Source organism: Artemia sp. Qi Xiang Cuo, chromosome 14 (assembly GCF_049724085.1).
Source record: "Artemia sp. Qi Xiang Cuo chromosome 14, ASM4972408v1, whole genome shotgun sequence".
In the NCBI taxonomy this organism is placed as follows: domain Eukaryota; kingdom Metazoa; phylum Arthropoda; class Branchiopoda; order Anostraca; family Artemiidae; genus Artemia; species Artemia sp. Qi Xiang Cuo.
The window spans coordinates 43,056,706-43,077,511 of NC_142807.1; the positions used below are offsets into that span (position 1 = coordinate 43,056,706).

General features: G+C 34.5%; 1 protein-coding gene across 1 annotated transcript in view; it reads right to left on the reverse strand.

Moving 5' to 3' along the window:
• The window catches only part of LOC148944497 (tyrosine-protein kinase transmembrane receptor Ror-like), a 184,506-nt gene that overhangs the window by 8,698 nt on the left and 155,002 nt on the right, over window positions 1–20,806 (reverse strand). Inside the window, 4 exon segments of the mRNA XM_089099944.1 lie at window positions 4,097–4,263; window positions 9,143–9,411; window positions 12,797–12,929; window positions 16,475–16,734. Of these exon segments, the coding sequence (XP_088956070.1) occupies window positions 4,097–4,263; window positions 9,143–9,411; window positions 12,797–12,929; window positions 16,475–16,734 (829 nt within the window).

Here is a 20,806-nt window from a genome sequence, read left to right on the forward strand (position 1 = left end):
GCTAAAAGGTATATTTGATTTTGTGTACTAGAGTTATAGCCTATTTCTCAAGAACACGGGCTAAGGTGAAAATCTGGCAAACATATATCATATGTAGAAAAACATCAGCTGTTCAGGAGAAGGAAACACATTTCAGGGTCATTCTATTTGTTTTTTTTGTTCTTTCTTCTTCTTTAGCACAGAATCTGAAAGTGTTGTCGCAACAAAACCCACTCTCCGCAATTTGTGCATAAGCTTCCTAAAGTGTAAAATTCTTATAACCCTTATCACACCATCAATAAGGATGGGCTTCAGATACAATGAAGCTAAAACATAAAAGTCGTTCAATGATGGTACAAATACAAAAAGAATCCAACTTCAAGGTGTATTTACTCGACATGACTTTTTGGCAGGTACGACAATGTATGAGGTTCATGTGTCCTTACTGGCAAATCTGGACTTTTTAAAAGAATAATCTTTGTAGTTTAACAATTGTTGACCTTTTTCAATTGCCGACGTGATAAAGCCTCATTGGTGACAGCTCAATACAGACGGTAGACGGAACAAGAACTAATATCAACAACAACGACTACTTAAGATAAAGAGGTTGTACAAACACAAAACCACACATCGGTGTCCACTTTCTAAGGGAGATTTTAGCCATCAAATTTCATAGTTGTCAAGATAAATTTGAAGAATTTACCAGAATTAAGATATATCTGACAGATTTCTGGGACGTAACTCGACGTAAACCAAAAACCATGTGCGTACGCAGGGGCAGAGGAGTCGGGCCTTTGCTTCCCTAGATGACCATAATATTTTCGCATTTTCTTTTAAGTTACCACCCCCTTAAAGTAAACTCCTGCGTGGGAGTCTGCCAACGACGGTTGAGCAGTCACATATCTCCCAGCACAAGAAAGTTCAATTTTTACCACACTCATTTACATTTCAATTAGTCAATGCAAATAATTACCGTAATAGTATAATGCAACTAACAGGATGTTTTCCTGATTTTAAATAGCATTTAATGTTACAATTATTCAAATATTCTAAAAAAAAATCAGAATAACAGAAGAATTAATGAAATTCTGGGGTAATCCTGAAAACCTGTAGGAGTATCGAAGGAGAGGCATTGTCCAAGACCCCGCCTTGCTTACGTACCTGGTTCTAATCTAGAGAGTTCCAAGGGGCCTTGGAGAATCTAACAAGGGCTTAAAACTATAGAAATATGATAAATTCACTTTGTCTCTTTAAAAAAAAAGCAGACTAGTAACAAAACGAGTTGCAAGGCTTTACGAGGTGGTTGAAAAGAAACAATGGCTCTAATAGATGTGAATTTCTAAAAAGAGAGAAAAGAAAAAAAGAATACAGCAGACATAATCAAGTATCTTAGGCCTTGGAGAAATTGAACCCTTTTAGTCCCCCAATTATCCTCCGGCCACATCTTAGTATGCAGACATCCATCTTTTGCGCATGAACTAAAAGGACTTAATCCCTTCTCTAAGCGGAAAAAATTGCCCCACTATTGATTATTAGCCTGCAGCTATGAGTAAATATAAAACTCATATCAGTTCGATGACAACTCTTTTAACTAAAGATATAAGTAAACATTAATATATTGATGAATGCTGTCAACTTCAGTTGTTTGGTCACGTGATTTGCAGCCCCCCATCAGTAGTTCTAATTGATATGGCCGTCCCCATGCCGGGGCTGTCAATCAATTTCCCACTCGTAGGTTCGTCTATCCAAGGCTTGCGTACCGAATGGAGGGATATAAAGGTTAACAAAAGAAATATGGATATTATTTGTTATTCAAGTGGAAACTGAATCTAATATGAAAATAATTCGTTAGAAATAGGGGGTTTCCAGCAGCCCTCCAATACAGAATTCAAATTTAAGTGTAAATGCTAAGTTGTTATTCAAATGCGTTGCTACTTAAGGTTTGTTTAAGAGTTTGTGTTTGAAAAATGCGACAAATTACGACTTGTAACTTGCACCAAAAAAACAAACAAAAATTATATCACTGGACTCTTTAGTTTCAGATCAATCCATTTGCCGAGCCACAATTATGATGTAACTTAAGCTCTTTTAGAATTACGGTGTGTAATCTTGCTAAAAAATTGTTTCTTATTATCATATAATAGGATAACAGGAAATTATTTCCTATTTTTGCATGATTTTGAACTATTTTGTTTATTTATAAGAAAAATGTAAAGCAAATTCAAAAAATGTAATTCAGTAGATGAGTCAGATTTTATTATTAGTGATAATGATGAACTGCTACTGGGGATCCATAATTCACCCTCTCCTCGATACATAGGGCAATTCTATTTTAAGAGGTTTAGAGGCCTTTAAGTTGAATCTCAGCTATTGAATAATAACACAATTGTCATCTGACGTTAAAATATTAAAACCTTAGGGTTGCAGAAAAATACTGTAAAAAGGTTCTAAGAACACACTGGCTATTCATGACGTATGAAAAAACGAGAAAAAAGATGGAGGAACAAACAACAAGAACACATTTCTAAGCAAACTTAGATTTTTTTTTTATTATAATGTGACTTCCTTTTGAATTTTTTGTTCAAGTTTAGTTTTTATTCTTTATTACTTCCAAAGGTTAGATTTTATATTTATATATATATATATATATATATATATATATATATATATATATATATATATATATATATATATATATATATATATATATATATATATATATATATATATATATATATATATATATATATATATGTATATATAAGTTTTATTATAACCCAAAAAAGGCCATATAAAACACTATTCTAAAGCACACTTCACATTATCAGTACTTGAAAAATTATCATATCCCCCCTTCCCAAAAAACAACAGCACAGAAACGAAAAACACAAACTTGCATTACTCTCCTTTTTTATTACTTCATTATCTTATTTGCAAACCTGACAGATTGTTTTTTTAGAGTATTTTGCAGAATCCCCGGGAACTCCAGGATCCATGTGATTTAGCATAATAGTGGAATTCAGCTATTAAAACCTAATCCATTGATTAACCCCAATCCCTCTTCGGACAACCTCCATATTGTGCTTAAAAAATCCTAAAAGGGATGAGCTTGTCAAATTTTTAGTTCCTCTTAAGTTAATAAATGATAGTATAAAATTTATATAATTGTACTACTGTTACTCCTTCCTGTTATTAGAATTCCCCTCCCCTTTTGTAGATTGTATTTAGTGGGTTGGTTTCTCAATCACTAACGCACTTTCGAGCTTGCGTCAGCCCACTGTTGCCAGTATTTGTAAAAAGATCCAGTTTGGCTATGCGAAGACGGTCGCAAACCGAGGAAGGTATAATAGACATGCTCTGACTAAAGTATACTCTATCTTGCATGACCACTCTTTTCTTTACACTTCAGGTTTGTCCCCGACTCTTCAGACTGTTGATTTGAACAGAATTCGGATACATTCTTTTAAATTCTGTAATTTCTTCTTTATCTTCCAGTGGACAAAAAAACAAAACAAAAAAAGAACAGTTTCTTGTGAATAATTTGGTGTTTCTGATATTGCCTCAAAATTGAAAATCGGCATAGGAAACTCTTAGGTGCGTGTCATACGCACTAGTCACCTCCCCACCGCCTTATCTAAGTTTTCGTTGATTATGTTTTTCTCTTCTTATTATTTTTTTCTTCTTTTTTTGGTACTTGTCGGTTATTGGAAACACACCCAAAAAGTGAAGTTAGATTAATCCTGATGAAAAATAACAAAACATGATGATAAAATAATACTTTAGAAAAAAAACTATGGAAACCAAACCTAACGTAACTTAACCCCCATCCCCACCCCTAATGTGCAAATATACAGCCGAAATTATACAAATCCTATGCATTCTGTCTGATTCCAATGCATTCTATCATCCATCACTTGTCTTTGTAGATACGAAATCGGTTTTCTGAGATGTAATCTAAGCGTAATTCTTGAATTTGTTTCCAATAACCGACAAGTACCCGTTTTTTTCTTATTATTACTCCCCCTTTATAATTTTTTGTATGAGTAGGATATAAATAAATAAACAGATAAATCAAAGCAAAATCATTTTCTTTTTTAAGGTTAACGTTGGAGCTCACCTTAGGCGAGTATGTATTTCTTGGAAAGTTGGTCGTCTTAAGGGAACTTCACACCAGCATTCCACCATTAAAGCATACACTCGACTGGGACACTCCTCTGGACATGGAAGTAATTGGCGTGACCTAATCATCTCAACAACTTCCTGATTACTGTAACCATAATAGGGCTGAAAAATATAAGGTATTTTTAGAAACTTATTATTAACTGTTGACGTGTCATAGTAACTATTAATTTAAGTGTAACATAGAGCATTATGATATATTTGCTTGCTACAAGCTAACTATCTATTAACTATATATACTTGCTACTATATATTCTGCTCTTGTGAGATTCACTTCGAAAGGTCAGATTTTGTTTTCTTGTTTTTTTTCTTTTTTTTTTTTATCACTGAGGATGACTTGGCAGAGGTCCTTGTTGAAATATTTGCTTGTTTTTCGTCTTCATATTTTGCCACTGGCTGACAAAATCCTCGTTTTCTCATCTATTTGATTTGATTTTTTATTTATTATTTTCCTTCCTCTCTTGGTTTCATACTACAAGGAACTGTTGTTCGATAGCAGTAACATGTAATAAAATACAATCAATTAATTATAGTTGAATGAAAGCTAGTAGCAATAATCAAAAACAAGATCGAGGCATGGAAAGGTGTCATTTGTAGAATTCTTTAAAGAACAATGTATGTTTCTAATGATCTGAATCAGAAAATGTGTGTAATTGTAGGAAAAATGAGGCGGAAGGAACCCCCTCCCCCAAAAAAGAATAGGGTTGATGGAAACGACATCATAAAGTTCGACATGTCTGGGAGTCTTAAAGTGAAGGTTCCAATCCTCTCCTCTAATTACAAAACACATAATTTTTCATTCCACCCTCTTTTGTCAGAAACTGAAAGTTTAAAAACCAAAATATAGGAATCAACAGTTTCATCAATTTTTCTAATAAAATTCGTTTTCATTTTTCACTCGTGGACTTTATGTAAAGTATTGTAAGGGGATGATTTCTTTCTGCAATCTTAATTCTGCCCATGGTTTAGACCTTTTCTTAACTATTCACAAATAGCAAGGTCTTCACAACTGTAGTTGAGATAATGCCATATCCAGTTCAAAGCCCACTCCCCTCCCCCCCCCAAAAAAAACCCCGTAAAAATGCAACAAAATACATGAGTTTTTAAGTTTTTTTATACCCCTAGACTGGCGTGTACGCAGGGAGGGGGGGGGGCTCTGCCCCTCCGAAATCTCATGATTGTTTTTATTTTCCCCTAATTTTCTGATACTTCTCACCGAATAAGGTATTTGAAGGACCCCCCCCCCCCGAAACAATTCCTGCGTACGTACCTGCCCTAGAACCAAAACCCTGGATACGACCCTGGGTTGCAATGATTTCTGAGAGACAAAATGTGTTGTCATAGCATTTCTAAATTATGAAGCCTTATTTTATTTGACAAGGATGCTAACATGCTAACAATGCTAACAATGCGCACATTTAAAAAAATTTCGTACATTAAGGCTCCGAGTGAAAACAAGCAAGTTCCGAGTTCAAAGTGTTTTATCACAAATACAGTAAACGAATCACCAATATAGAAATAATACGGTATCACACATATCACAAATACAGTAATATAGTAAACAAACACTAAGTAAATCTTATTTCTTTGCCTATTTTCTAATAAGAAATCTTGACAAAACTATGTACCCCGCATTGTTTTAACTAAACAACTTATTTTTTCTATTAAGAGAAAGAGAAAACCGGCCTTTGGAGCCCAAAATCACTTTTTTTTTTTTTTTTTTTTTTTTTTTTGTCTGCATGGGTAGAAATACATTGTAACATTTTAATAGCCTAGACTTGCGATTGTAGCTTGTGATTTTAATCACGCTAATAACTGGAACAATGAACTTCTACAAGATACGTCTTCCTGGTTCTTTCAAATTCAATAACTGGCTGTTTGAATATTCAAAGCTATCACATTTCTTCGCAATGGCTATTAATTCTTTTCCAGCTTCCGCTTTCAAGAAATTAAAACAAAATATTCCATTCCCGCGATAGCAAATTCATTTGTAATTAATACCAAATGAGTATTTCACAGTTTCTGAGGGGCTCTTAAATTTGTCGCAGATTGTACTCATGGCCTTTTACAAGGAATCTGATCTGACCTTATTGACCAAATGTCACAAGTTCTGACTTTCCCAACGTTTTTGACATTTTCTAACTTATTGACATCCACTTAAACAGATTGAGCTAGGATAACATGTCATACATACAAGTACACAGGGGGAGGGAGCAAAACTAACAGAAAAATAAAATTCTGAAAAATTCAGACGACATTGTACTACACAATATTAATTTTATAGGGTATTGGAAAAACTTAAAAATTCGTAACGACTAGCTGTTTACTACAAGGAAAATGTTTTAGGCCAAATAGGGAGCAAAGATGTATACCAAAGGCTCTAACTTCAAGTAATTTCTGTAAGTATAAGAAGGGGAATATAACAACCAAAAAAGAGCTAATGTTTGGATTTGTACCAGTCGATTGGACAGATCTGTTGAGCTTAAGGTCATTTGATACCTTAAGAACTTCGGCACCAAAAATTTGATTTTGTGAGTCTCAGCGTCGACTGACGGTCTCAAAGACAAATGGTCCATTGGCAAATTTTCTCAGCACCACAGGGAGATTCCGAAGCAATTTTGATACAAATTGATAGGGGATCTTTGATGTGTCAACAGCTCGAGAAACTAAATAATTCTGAATAATATTTAAGCAAAACGCTGTCTAATCAATGTACCTACAGCATAAACAATGTGCATCCTGTGTCCAAAAGGCAGTTAGCACATCAGGAAACTCCAAAACCTGTCAAATTATTCAATGAGACTTCTTTTGAGCTAGTTTTTAACGCTTTCCAAACAGGTATGCTAGAATATTTTTAGGGACTGCCCTTCCTGAACTTTAAAAAACGAAAATTCTACCCCGTTCGATAAAAAAAAAAGTTTACCCTTTCTAATGATATAAATTTCAATGAACCTGAATATCTCTGTCTCTGGCACAAAACAGGAGAATTTGAATGTTTTTTTTAAGATCTCTGAGAAAGTAGGTGTCCGCTTTCAGTTTCCTGTCGTTTATTCGGATTTCTTATCTAAGCTATATAAGCTATGACAAGACCGTCCAATCAGTTCTAAACAGTTTGACCACACAAACTAAAAGAACTTGTAATAGACGAGATATTGTGCTTCTTCAAGGAATCGGACGACCTTAAAGATTGAAACTTATCTCGTCGAATTTTAAATAGTAAAATCTGAAGCCACCATTTAAAGCCTTAAAGCTAAACGTCTAAGCCCCATGAAAAAAAAGGAAGAGCAGTATTTGCTTACATTTTGCTAAGTTTGCCATTTCCACTGCCCGTACTGAGGTAATTTTTATTCCAAATTTTATTCACAATTCCAGAGAAGAGAGTGTTACATCTTTTTGGAACAGGAATAATCATAGGATTGAAAATATGCCTTTTATCTGCCGCTCAGCATCTTTTACTCGTCAAAACACTGGATGACCATCCGCATTATATACATTTTTTATTTTATTTTTTGTTTTTCTTTATTTCATGTATGTTACATAAATTTCTTCATTTTATATGATCTTAAAAAGAATGTATTCTTTAATCACACTAATAATATTGATCAGTCTGAAAAGTGAAGGCACAAATCAGGCAATCCATCAAACGAAATGATGCCAACATACTGTGATGAATCTTTCTACATTCAATTCATCAATCGACACCATCGATATCTTAATCATCACTAAAAAAGCAAATAGGGAATAAGCTAAAATTAAGACAAAGAGAACAGGGTCGGTTTGCTAAAATTTGAAGTTCAGGGGGAAGGCACTCAATTAATATTTACCCATTATTGCTTGTTTAGACGAGTAGTCCATTCGTCCTCCATCCCCCCCACCTTTTCTTTCAGTTGAACAAAAAAAAACTTCAGGCAATCTAAAATCCATGCAATAGGATATAGGCCAACTGTTGCAAATCATAATCTTATCCCTTCTCAAACCATGCAGTCTGATTTCAATCTGACCCTTCTTCAGTAATGAGGCATAGAATAAATATAACCAATCAAAGAGATAATTCTTCTTGATATCTAGTTCACATTCCCTAGCCTTAAAAGCCTTGGGTTCTCAACTTTCCCATTATTTGCCAAGCTCCAAGACCAAACTTTTTTTGAAACTGAGAAAAGAAAATATATGGCATGTTGTAAGAAACAGAAATTATAAGCAGTGGCATAATTTCGTCAAAATCCTGGGGGGGGGGGCAAAGTTGGAGCCAATTTTCCCAAATCAAGCGGAAATGACAGTGAAAACTGAAAAATGATCCATATATTACCATAAAGGCAAAGATATACTAAAGAAAATTGACCCGTTTCCAGGGGCGGATTCAGAATTTTTTAGGGTGGGGGAGCAAAATAGGTTGATCCGATAAACGTGCGTTAGGAGCAAGTTTAATTAACGCAAACTTGCGTTAATTAACCAAATTACACTACTTTAGACTATTTTAGGGGGGAGCGCGCCCCCCTCACCCCCTACCCCCTTGGATCCACCACTGCCTGTTTCTCTGGATACTTGAATTATTCAGGCTTATCTTAATTTTGACAATTTTTTTTTTGCAGAAACTAAATTTCAGCTGGGGGGAGCAAACTTGGGTCTAGAGGGGGCAGTCCCCCTCCCCCCACCGCCACATAGAAAACTACGCCCCTAGTTATAAGTATCTTAAGAGTCAAATAAGCTAAGAGAACCGGAATGAGAAAATAGATCAAGCCTACTAAGTTTTATGAAATTGCTCTCTTATTTTGAAAAAAAAGAAATGATACATAACGCCTTTTAAATTACCCCAGGCACAGTGTCTCAAATCTATGTTGGAAATACACGAGCGATCCCTTTATTACACAAATTATTTGTTCACTTTTCGCTCCTGTTTGATTTCTTGAAACTAGTTTTCTTGTTCAAGGCACGTATATTTGAGATGAAAATTGAGCATCGCTCTACTTTTTCTAGGATAACTCACCTGTAGCCCATAGCTATATATCTCCCATAAAACAACTCCAAAACTATATACATCCGATTCAGTTGTAAATTTTCCATACATAATCGCCTCAGCGGGCATCCAACGAACTGGTAGCAGAGATTTCGATTGCACTCGATAATAATCTGTGGCATAAATATCTCTAGAAAGACCAAAATCGGATATTTTGACTGTGAGTCGCTCACCAACTAAACAATTTCTGGCAGCAAGATCACGGTGAACGTAATGGTGACTTGAAAGGTAATCCATTCCTGAAAATATACAAGAAAATCGAATAAAAATAATAAAATAGAATAAAAGTTCATTTATGCCCAGTCAATGATTTGTTTCAAGCTGATTACAAAACTTTCTCCTCCCTTTTCAATTAAATCTAAAGAAATATACAGATTAAACTTTAATATGTAATTCCCTTTATTGTCATTTTTGTTCCATTATTACAATTTTCATTTCTTCTTAATTGTTTCTTTTTTACATACTATTTATTTTAAATACGAAGCACAGCTTTTTTAAAGTAAACCTGGCCACCCGGCCAGGTTTACCAGGTCAGGTGGCCACCTGGATTAAATTTCTTCTTAATCCTTCTTGCTCTAGATACAAAATAGAACCAAAGGCTCGGACCATTTTTTATAGCGAGGATAATGCATCAACTCGAGATCTTACATTTTTTTTTTTTTTTTTTTTTTTTTTTATTGACTTACACTTATAATAACTGTATATAAATAAAATGCATTAGGATCATTTCCTAGCTCAACCATGATTCATACCCGGGCCGAGATGCAAGTGTTCCGGATAACATTTAGACAAGTATAAACATAAGCGACATTAGGTTTTTTCACGGGTAGACAAGTCAAATTTCTCTTGAACGCAAAACTTGGCTTCACCTTTGTAACACTAAATTTTAAAGAATCTAATTTTAAATTAATTTATTCCAATATATATAAAAATTACTAATTAGTAGTGCAATGTTATTATTACATGTTTTTAGGAATTACAAGTAGGTTTCGAAGTCTCGAGTTGGTTTCAAAGGCATTTTGAGAAAGTTTCTGCGAAAATACGTGTTCCAGGGTAATAAACACTGGACCGCTGATGGCAGATTAAATGGGAGGAGCTGTTTGTACGCGCGCCGAGAATGTAGCAGCCAAAAATCACAGAGCCATGATCTTAATGTTATTCCTGAAAAAATTGAAAATCTTACTGGGAGTATACCATGAATATACTATATATGTCAATATAATAGTTGATGACCCCCTCTTTGATTCAAGAGTTAACATGAGTATTCGACTCTACTTCACATTCCTGGTGAAATTACATGAGAAACGCTTGTCAACAGACAGTTTGTTTCAAAATCTATTTTCCTTTAATTTCAGCTGCTATGGTTAAGTTTTTGCTAGACTGCAAACTATTGCTGCAAACGTAATATATACTTGGTCATATAATTTAAAAAGATTTAAAACATCACGAAAATACGAGGAAATCTTACGAAACCTTTTCCAGAGGCTATAAATATAAACATTCAAGAGAGGCAAAATAGTTTTTTAAAACGTAAAAGCGCTTCAACAAACAAACTCCCATTACTTTTACTCATTTACGTTTCTTTACGAATCAAACAGAAAAAAATCTTTTAAGAAAATTTCTTGGAAACCGAAAAAGATTCTTAAAGACTTCGGTTTCTCTGGGCGAACACATTCACGCAGAAAATAGAATACGGAAAAGAAAACTGATAATTATTTTGATCTAAGGAAATAAGCCCATTAGAATTCAAATCAAAAGACAGAGTAGACAGGGGCAAGAGAGATGAAAGGAGAAATTAAAGGCTAAGCATTTTTAAAAGTTTCCTTTAGGTGGAAGTTAGAATTCGAAAAGTTTAGCAACGCATTACTGCGGAAGTTTTCTACTTAGCGCCAAAGGAGCTGGCCCGATTATTTTTATATTCCATAAGTTATCTTGAACAAGCTTGACTGTTTATATCCGAGTTTCTCAAACTGCGGTAAATGTGCCACCGGTGGTAAAAAACGGTAATTTTATTGGTACAATTTTTAAAGAAAAAATTAAATATATGTTCAAAATGATTGTAAAAAGGGTTTAAGTCTTTGATTATAAACATACCATTTAGGGTGAACATATTTTTAATGACGAAATGCTTTTATGGTGGTACATACACTTATTTGCTGCATATTTAAATGGTACGGAATTTGAAAAGTTTTAGAGTCCCTGCTCTAAAATAAAGGGTCTTATAAAAATGCCAAAGAATTTGTTATAATTATAACTTTTTCTTTGCTTCCAAGGGCTTAAGAAAGCAATAGCTAATGTAAAATTCGATGCAAGAAACAGAAAGAAACTTTAGGTGTGTAAAAAGATTAGCGTCATTAGTCTACTAAAAAAGTCCCATCCCTTTATCGATGAATCAAATTATCTACCTAGGAAAATTTTACCGCACCCAGAAAAAAATCAGATAAGTAAAGGGCATTCAACTATTTAAGGGAAGCTATTCCATCAATGAAAAACTCAAACAAGAGGTAAATTGCATGACAAATATAGTGAAATATAAAAGTACACTAACAGTATGGACGTTCCTGATAGACAAATCTTAGAGAGAAATTTGGATGAATTCTACACATTGATGCTATTACATAGTTTAGGTTATGTAATAGCGTCTAAACCAGCTTGGGTTTGGGGATATACTTTTGCTTTTTCTTCAATACCAGCTAAGGTTCCCTAAGGTGTTTGACGGTGTTCTCTGTTAGCACAACTAATCGTTGGGTGCCTAGTGGCTCCTCCTCTATATCATCAATGATTTTTTAGCTGCCGAGTGGCTTTTGACTTGCTCGTGCATTGTAATGCTTTCTAAAAGGTTTTATTATATTGTCATTTTATATGGTACCTAGTCGAGTAATAAATATGTCAGTAGCAATGAGGGATCCAGTTACAAGCAGTACAGTTCTATTGGCTGCTTTTATGAGCTTTCCAAACTATTGCATGGAATAACTGTGTTATATTAATGAGTTAATGACATTCGGTTAGAAATTTGAATATTTTTGGAAAATCAAAACATCTGGAAAGCATCCAATAGGAGCGTACTGCTTGTAATTGATTCCCTTATTACAAATTCTATGGTTCTATGTTATATATTAAGAAAACCGTAAGGTTCCCCTTGACTAACTTGTGGTAAAATATAAAATTTGTTCTAGAAACTAAGCATTTCCTGATGAAGGTAAAAAAAAAGAGACTAATAAACGGAAAAATGAACACAGAACAAAAACCATAATTGCCACCTCATAAAAAGGGACTTCAGCTGTAACAAATGTAAAGAGACACAGGAAAAAGCGTCAGAAGCAGCAGTTATGACGTTGATGGCACGTATTAAAACAAATATGAAATAAAAATAATGACTTGATTTCTCTTGGAGACAGGCCAAGGCCGTACCCAGAGGGGGGGGGGTTAGGAGGGTTTGAACTCCTCCCGAAATGTTTTTTAGACTCGTAAAAACGTAACAAAAATGGATATAAACAAATTTTGCATGCGTTTTTGATGTTTTTTTTTATGTAAAGCCCCCCCCCCTCCAAAAAAAAAATCTTTGATTAAAATCCCTCCGAAAAAAAATCCTAGGTACGACCTTGAGACAGGCGAACCCCTTACCTGCTGCAATTTGTGTGGCAATAAACAAAAAATCGGACTGTTCTAAACTTGAATATGTTCCATCATCACTTGACGCCGACACAGAAACATCGGATCTTGGAGAATGTGAGATGAGAAATTCATGCAAATCTCCCTGGAAATAAATCTAATTCTCAACATGAAATTAGGTGGTGGCTGTGAATTGCAATCACACTATCAAAAAACGGAAAGTTGACAGAGCTGAAACATTAACCCCAACTATATTAGCATTCAGAAAACTTGAGAAGAGTCTTGGGTTATTTAGGTTGATTCACATTATTTTTTATTTAGTTATTTATTCGTTTTTATGTGAACTCCCACAGAACTTAAAAACCTTTCTTTTTTTGAAGTAACCATGACACATCAGTAAGAGCAGAGTAGATGCATTAATTACAACCTTCAAAGGTTATATATATATATATATATATATATATATATATATATATATATATATATATATATATATATATATATATATATATATATATATATATATAAGGTCAAATAATGCGCACACGTGTCTAGGAAAGCTGAAGGGACGAGCTGCAACCAGAGTGAGTGAAGTGAGCAGAAGCCTAAACAAACCCTCCTTTCTGTTTGTTTTTCTACTCTGTGAATTCCAATAAAACCCATCCAGAGAGAAATACGTGAGACAACATTACAAAAAGATAGGAGAGAAACATAATGATACTGTGGAAGAATACTTGACTGTTAACATAATGATTGCTTTAACTTCTTACTATCGAGACAGTCAAAAGAAGAAAAAATTAATTAAAGAAAAAGTGTCTGGCAAAACACCTATACACGGGTATGCATTTTTGATGTTATGGTAGAAAAAAAACAATCCTTTTAGCATTGTGGCACGCAACAAAACAATCATCAAAAACATAAATGTCTTTAAATTTCTTTTCCCATTTGAAAAAAAGAATGTTTTTTACTTTTATTTCCCGTTTTGCCAGATATGCAGCTACCGAGTTTACTATTGCATGTTGATTTAAATGATAATAGATTTGTTTATATTTCTAACCACTGAATTCTTATGCAACTTTTTTTGTATGACGGGTTTTACGAGTTTTTCAGAGACAATTTGTCAGGCTTTTTCATTTTCAACACTTATTTTGAAGCTCTTATTTAGGGAAAGTCTCAACTGCAGCTATACCTGCATACAGGGACGGACTTTCTCTAAGGGCCGTAAAGTGAATGCACAAAGGTGTAGGTACTAGGGACTATTACAAACTTTCTTTTGAAGTGAGAGAGCACCTCCTCCTCAAGAAACCTTAAGAGTCTCCTTGATTAGGTACATAGGAATTCACTTGGGAATTTCAAGCTGCTTCTTTTTTTTTTTTTTTTTAGACAAGACCGGCAAAAATGGCTCTTAGCGAGAATTAAACAGTCCGACAATCCCTTACATCAAGTGACTTAGTGCCGCTACTGGCATAGTCAACGGTGAAGCCTCGTTAAAAGACTGGATATACATGTCATTCTCTTAGAATATTTGTAAGTTTCTCGAAAGCGCTGAACCCACACTAGGGCAACGCTGAGTCATTTAAAAAAAACTGTAGAAATTAGCGGCATCCGTAAAGATAAGAAATAATGGATTGAGTCTAAAAATTTGGAGGATTTATGAATAGCCTACTTTTTAGATTTATAACTTCTAAATACTTTCTACAAAGAAGTTAGATATTGAAATTTGAAGGGTTCGAACATTGATCCCTTTTATACATTGCAAAAAGATCTAATAGTTGTTGTTTTTTTCTCTCACTTTCTTTCTCTTTCCTCCCCAAACTTGTATTTTGCAACCTAGAAAAAAAATTCGCTTTATATTATCACTATTTCTAAAATATAAAAAAAAATGACAAAACTGTGTAGACAAACCCACAATATGACTCTACGACCAAAAAGTTATGCATGGTTTCTGACCGTTGTGAGGTTCACAATTAATTATACAACTCGATCTAAAATTTGGTAAGTTTAAACGTAGAAACTGAAAGCCAAGCACGGAATGTCTATTAATGGAAAAAAGAAGTAAAGTCCATGAAGAAGACTGTTATACTCATATTTCTGGTACAATGAAATACTTTTTAATATGTATTAAAAATAAGAATATTTTTGATGGGCTCCAGTCTAACAAAGAGACAAGCGCTGAAAACTTTCAGAGAAACTAATTATAAATCAATCAATTCATCGACTATTTTCTTTTGACGAACTTAGACTAAAAAATCAATAAAATCGGAGTTATGTCAATGAAAAAGGACTTTACGATTAACTGGTCAGACATTTTATTTAGCTTGAGACTGTTTTTTTTTTAAATACGACTATTTTCTTTTGACGAACTTAGACTAAAAAATCAATAAAATCGGAGTTATGTCAATGAAAAAGGACTTTACGATTAACTGGTCAGACATTTTATTTAGCTTGAGACTGGTTTTTTTTAAATACAACTGTTTCTTATAGAGCTAAAAAAAAAAATCTTCCTATAGCCATTTCTGTATTTTATTTTATTTATTTCTATTTTTCACAGGGCCTCGTCCTTTTTGGTAGCTCAAACATCTTGAGAAAATATACAGTAAACACGTTAATTGTCATGTTCTAGACCAGGGGTGGCCAACCCACGGCCCTTGGGCCGCATGCGGCCCACCGTAAACATATTTGCGGCCCGCGAGATTCATCTCACTTTTATATTCTACACCCTCATTATGCGCGCATATCTTGGAACACCACAGATCCGATGTTTCACTCTTAACAATGTTGTTTATCGATGCATATAGCCCAAGTATTATATTATTATGTTGTATAGCTCGAGTATTATCGATGTATCATATTATGCAAGTAGAATTACAAAAACAGTGAATTACATTCGATCACATGCACTTGCGCATGGACAATTTAAGGATTTTCTGAAAGAATTAAATTCTGAATACGCTGACGTTGTGTACTTCAGTCGAGTCAGACGGTTAAATTGAGATCGACTTGCAAAAGCTAAGTGAAAAAATTGAGAAACAAATATCGCACTATTGAAATAAGTATTTTTCTGTGATTTTTTTTTATTTCGATATTTTATTTTTAGTATTATTTATTTTTTATAGAATCCTTATTATTATTGTATTATCTATGTTTATATGTAAAAATAACAGTAAACATAATTAATAAAAATTCATTATTTTTCAGTTTGTCACTCCAAAAAATATCGAAAATAGGTTTAAATCTAATATGGGTATATATAATTTTATATACGGCCCACGGAGTTATGATGCATTTCCAAAGTGACCCGCAAGATAATTTGGGTTGACCACCCCTGTTCTAGACTATTCGGGCTGACAAATTATTATGACATGCTCGTCACTGAGTCTTGGTAAAAAGCGCCAAAGTCAATAGAGGCTGGTGATGTATCCTTGCCGAGCCTTATTCGAAAGTTTAGTTTTGCATTTTCTTTATTTCTTTTATGAATAGTTTTCTTATATTTTCTTTAATTAAAATATTTTCTAGTGTGGGGCTTTATGCTTCTTTTTTTGTTCAAACTTCTGGAATTTCCACAATGATGTGTAGTCATGTGAGTTACTTCTTGTAGTAAATATTTGAAAGAGAAAGAAGTATACTGAGAGAAAGAAAGAGGGAGAAGGAGAGAGGGAGCAAGATAGGAAATGAAAGAGGGATTCTTACCTGGGCCATGTATTCAAAGAGCATACACTGCGGCGTGTCAGTTGTAACAACACCAAGAAGACAAACAATATTTGGATGTCTCAACTCCGCCATCATTTCTACTTCTCGACGAAAGTCTTGTTGGGTTTTGAGGGTGGCACCAGCCTTTAAGGTTTTTATTGCAATTTGGGTTGACATGTTACCATTGACAAGGCACTCTGATATTCCTGGACGAGAGCCTAGGCCATCGTGACAAAGTAGTTCTCCTTTGAAAACTTTCCCTGACAAATTAAAAAAAATAATAAATAAATTAAGCTTTCGAGAGGAGGTGCTTTTGGCAACTCGCAGAGCTTTTTTACAAGGCGAGTGAGACTTTCAGGAACTGACCTGCAGCCCAAGCTAGTGGCAGGGAAGGTGTTTTTAAACTCATGTCTCCAACCCTTCTTTTCTTAAAGAGCTCTTAAATATTGATACATACAGGCCTACCTGTCCCAGTAAAAAAAGGAACGATTTTCAATAATGGCTTAGAGTCTACTTCTTCTTGACTATGGGGCTTGGCAAGGTTGTTTCAGAATTAAGCCAGAAGCCAAGCCAAATTTTAATATTTGTTCAAAGTCAGGATCCGTTTTCCTAGAAATTTCTTAAGGCTTACAAATAGTAAATGAATGGAAATGAAAAATGGGCGATATCTTCCTGAATCCTACTTCTGTGTCTTATCCATTATTCACAATTTCGTCCGCTTAGTAGACAAACTTCCTATGTTCACTAAAACTCAGTGTTCCTTAGTGGAAGGGGAATGATGGCGGTTGATAACTATAAAAATCTTCTCAGGTATCATCATTTTTATACAATCCTAAAAAGGGCTTATCCCAGATTTGCCTCTCACTCACTTGGACTATCTATCTTGGCTTTTTCTACAGTTAACCATGTCTTGATGCCTGCAACTGCTTGATTTTAATTCAAAATCAAGGGAATTAGGATGAATTAAAATTAAACTTGAGTTAAAATCAAGTAGTCGCAGGTATCAAGACATGGCTAATTGTAGGAAAAGCCACAGGTGAGTGAGAGGCAATGAATTAAAATCAAGTAGTTGCAGGCATCAAGACATGGCTAATTGTAGAAAAAGCCAAGACATATAGTCAAAGTGAGTGAGAGGCAAATCTGGGATAAGCCCTTTTTAGGATTGTATAAAAATGATGTCATTTCATTTGGTGATAGATAAGTCTATTATCCGTCCATAGGTCATTCCTAGGACAGAACTAAGGTAGATAGTCATAGAATTAATGGATGAAAGATTAGATTGATTTTTGGTTGACACGTAACGGACGATGTCCATTGGACTTGTATACAAAATCTGGGACTGAATTTGCTTGGACTCACAGGTGGCGAACAAGTGAAACCTAGGCCTAATAGGCTTGGGCGATTTTAGTCTAAAGATGGAATACCGTGTCATAGGATTGACACATGACCAACAAGTCTTGTCATCCCAGATTTGCCTCTCACTCACTTGGAATATCTGTCTTGGCTTTTTCTACAATTAGCCATGTCTTGATGCCTGCAACTATTTGATTTTAATTAAACAGGCTGTATATCTCCTTGCACGGCAAATTTCAAAGTTAGTAAAAAACCGTCCCTATATACTTACAACGAACCAAAATATAGGTCCAGGAATCAAACCTAGTAAAAACAGTAATATTTTTTTTCACCTTGAATTCAAATACCAAGACTTTCCTCAAAACACATATTTTAATTTCGAAACATTAAATCCATGGAATAGTATCTAGCAATAAAATTTATTCATACAGAGGAAGAACGGTATAATCTAGCACGCATCATAATTCCCAGAAAGGTTATCAAGGCTGTCAGACAGGAGCAGGTTGGATAGGGTCGGGTGGTTGAGGATAAGAGACAAGCCATAACACAAAACAATAAGTTTTTAAAGCACAAAAAACCATAGCGAACATGTCCATCACAGTTATAGAAATTAAACTTAGATAGGGGCACTCCACAGACCCATAAATTATTCAATTATCTCCATAATAAAATGTAGGTATATTGGTAATGAATATTCCTACTGCGTGATTGCAGGTCAGATATAGGAGTACGTGAATGTCAATCTCATCTAACACAAATAGAATCCACACGCAAAGAGACTTTAAACCAAAACAAAAGAAATAACATTATGAAATAACTTCACATGCAATCAATTAAATCTGCGGTGAAGAAACCATTGCGCCTAACTTAGGGTAAAAGCCCGCTTCACTGTTAAAGTGACTGATTGCATGCAAAAATTGATGGAGATCTAATTAAGTTTTAATTGAAAAAAAAAAAAATATAGGAGTGAAGGTAAATCAAAACGTCTAACTGAAACAAATGTTCTTAAACGGCTGTCCACAGGGGTTTACACACAAGTTCCTGGGGTGAACGGGCTCGAAGGCCCTTGCCCCCTTACACTCGTGTCCGGAAGCGAATACCGAGTTTAGAGACTAAGGCCGTATCCAGGGGGATATGGGGTTTTACCCCCTCCCCTGAAATGTTTGTCCGACTCATGAAAATGTAAAAAAAAAAAAAAAAAAAAAAATTTTTGATGCGTTTTTTAAAGTTTTTGTAAACCACTCCCCCCCCCCAAAAAAAAAATGGATACAGCCTTGTTGGAAACACAAAACATCCGGACGTTTAAAATGAGATTGGAAACTATGATGGCGAATTGAATCCTTTTCAAAGCAAAAGACGAAACAAAGTGATATGCTGACTGACACAAACAAAAAATTTTCATACTCTACATTATAAAAAATAGTTTTGCCCTAAAATGTAAACTTTTGAATTTAAGTCTTAGAGCGGGAAACAAGCCACCTAATTATAATGCAATGTGGGTCTGTTTTATCTTGTAATCTATATTGAATTCTAGATGCCAAAGTGGGACACGGGTTAGTGGAATTTATACCAGAAAGTGGGACTCGGACAATTTTTATATAGTAGAACATGTTTCTAAGAACCTTGAAAAGCATTTATATATGGATTTCTGAAGTGCTTAAAGTTAGTTCCTCTCGTGCAGTACTTCTGTAAAGTTCTTTTCTTGTGTTTGTTTTCAAACCATGTATACAGACTTAGTAGGATAAATGAAAAGTTTATGGAAAAAACACTCTTCTTCTATCTCCTATCACGTGAACCCTTAGCTCGGAAAGATTCGGCTACACGCTTACCAGTAAACGCATAGGCTATCAATATTAGATGTTTATCAATGTAAACCCAGACATCACAAGAAGGGAGTAGTAAAGGTTTACAAAAAATTATTCAGCTATGTCCTATATATAGCAAAACTTAAACAAATTCACAAAAAAATCAAGTATTTGTGTATACAAGGTTTGAGGGGGGGGGTCCAAGCTCTTGTACCAAAATCTCTCAATTTTTAGATAGTTTCTTTAATGTCTTACGCATTTCCATTTAAGAATCCCCCATCCTGATTCTAATGTACGTGCCTAAAATCATTATCTCAAATTAAAGAAAGAAACCATAAACTGTGTTCCTCTTACATCTATCATCACTTAGGAAGTTATTTGAAAAAAAAAATTTAAAGGATAGTCTCAAGTGTCTTATCCGATTTTGAGAATGGTTTTCTCGGGTGGGACTGTGGGAAACCCCATGTGAAGCTTGCTGTTTTATGTAAATTCGTTTGTCTGAATAAACACAACATGGGGTAACTATAATATAACAAAGCGGGCGGGATAGTCATAAAATTTAACCAACTTTCTCGCTGGACCGAACATATCGCAAAATTAATATTGGGCGGAAATTAATGATAGGTTTTGGGTAAAAGTGACTCTCGGCACTTTGCCTTGTGGCATTTAAAATATTTATTTGTTTGAAAAAAAAAGACAACTTAATTTGATAATTTATATGTTTAGGTACCTGGTGAAGCTATTCAAAGATAAACTGGTAGTAAGTTTTAAACAAACAATAATTTAAAATGATTAATTAATATAGTTTTTTTTGCAGTTTGCCACCATGGGTGTTGCCAGGAGATAGAGGGGAAAAACTAACCCCCAGACCATGGAAACACAGAGAATACACAGGAAAACTAAGCTCTGTAATTTTAAGCGCAGAACATCTATATTGCCATAACTTATGATTCGTAACCTAGCTATGTAACCCCCCCCCCCTCTCTCTCTCTCTCTCTCTCTCTCTCTCTCTCTCTCTCTCTCTCTCTCTCTCTCTCCGAATTCACTTTTAGTCGCAATCATTGAGATTTTGTCATTTTAGACCAAAAAGAAACAACGAAAAAAAAAAATAATCGAGAAATAGCAAGAGGGAATATAAGAGAAACAGCAAACCTAAGAAAGAGACCTAAGAAAT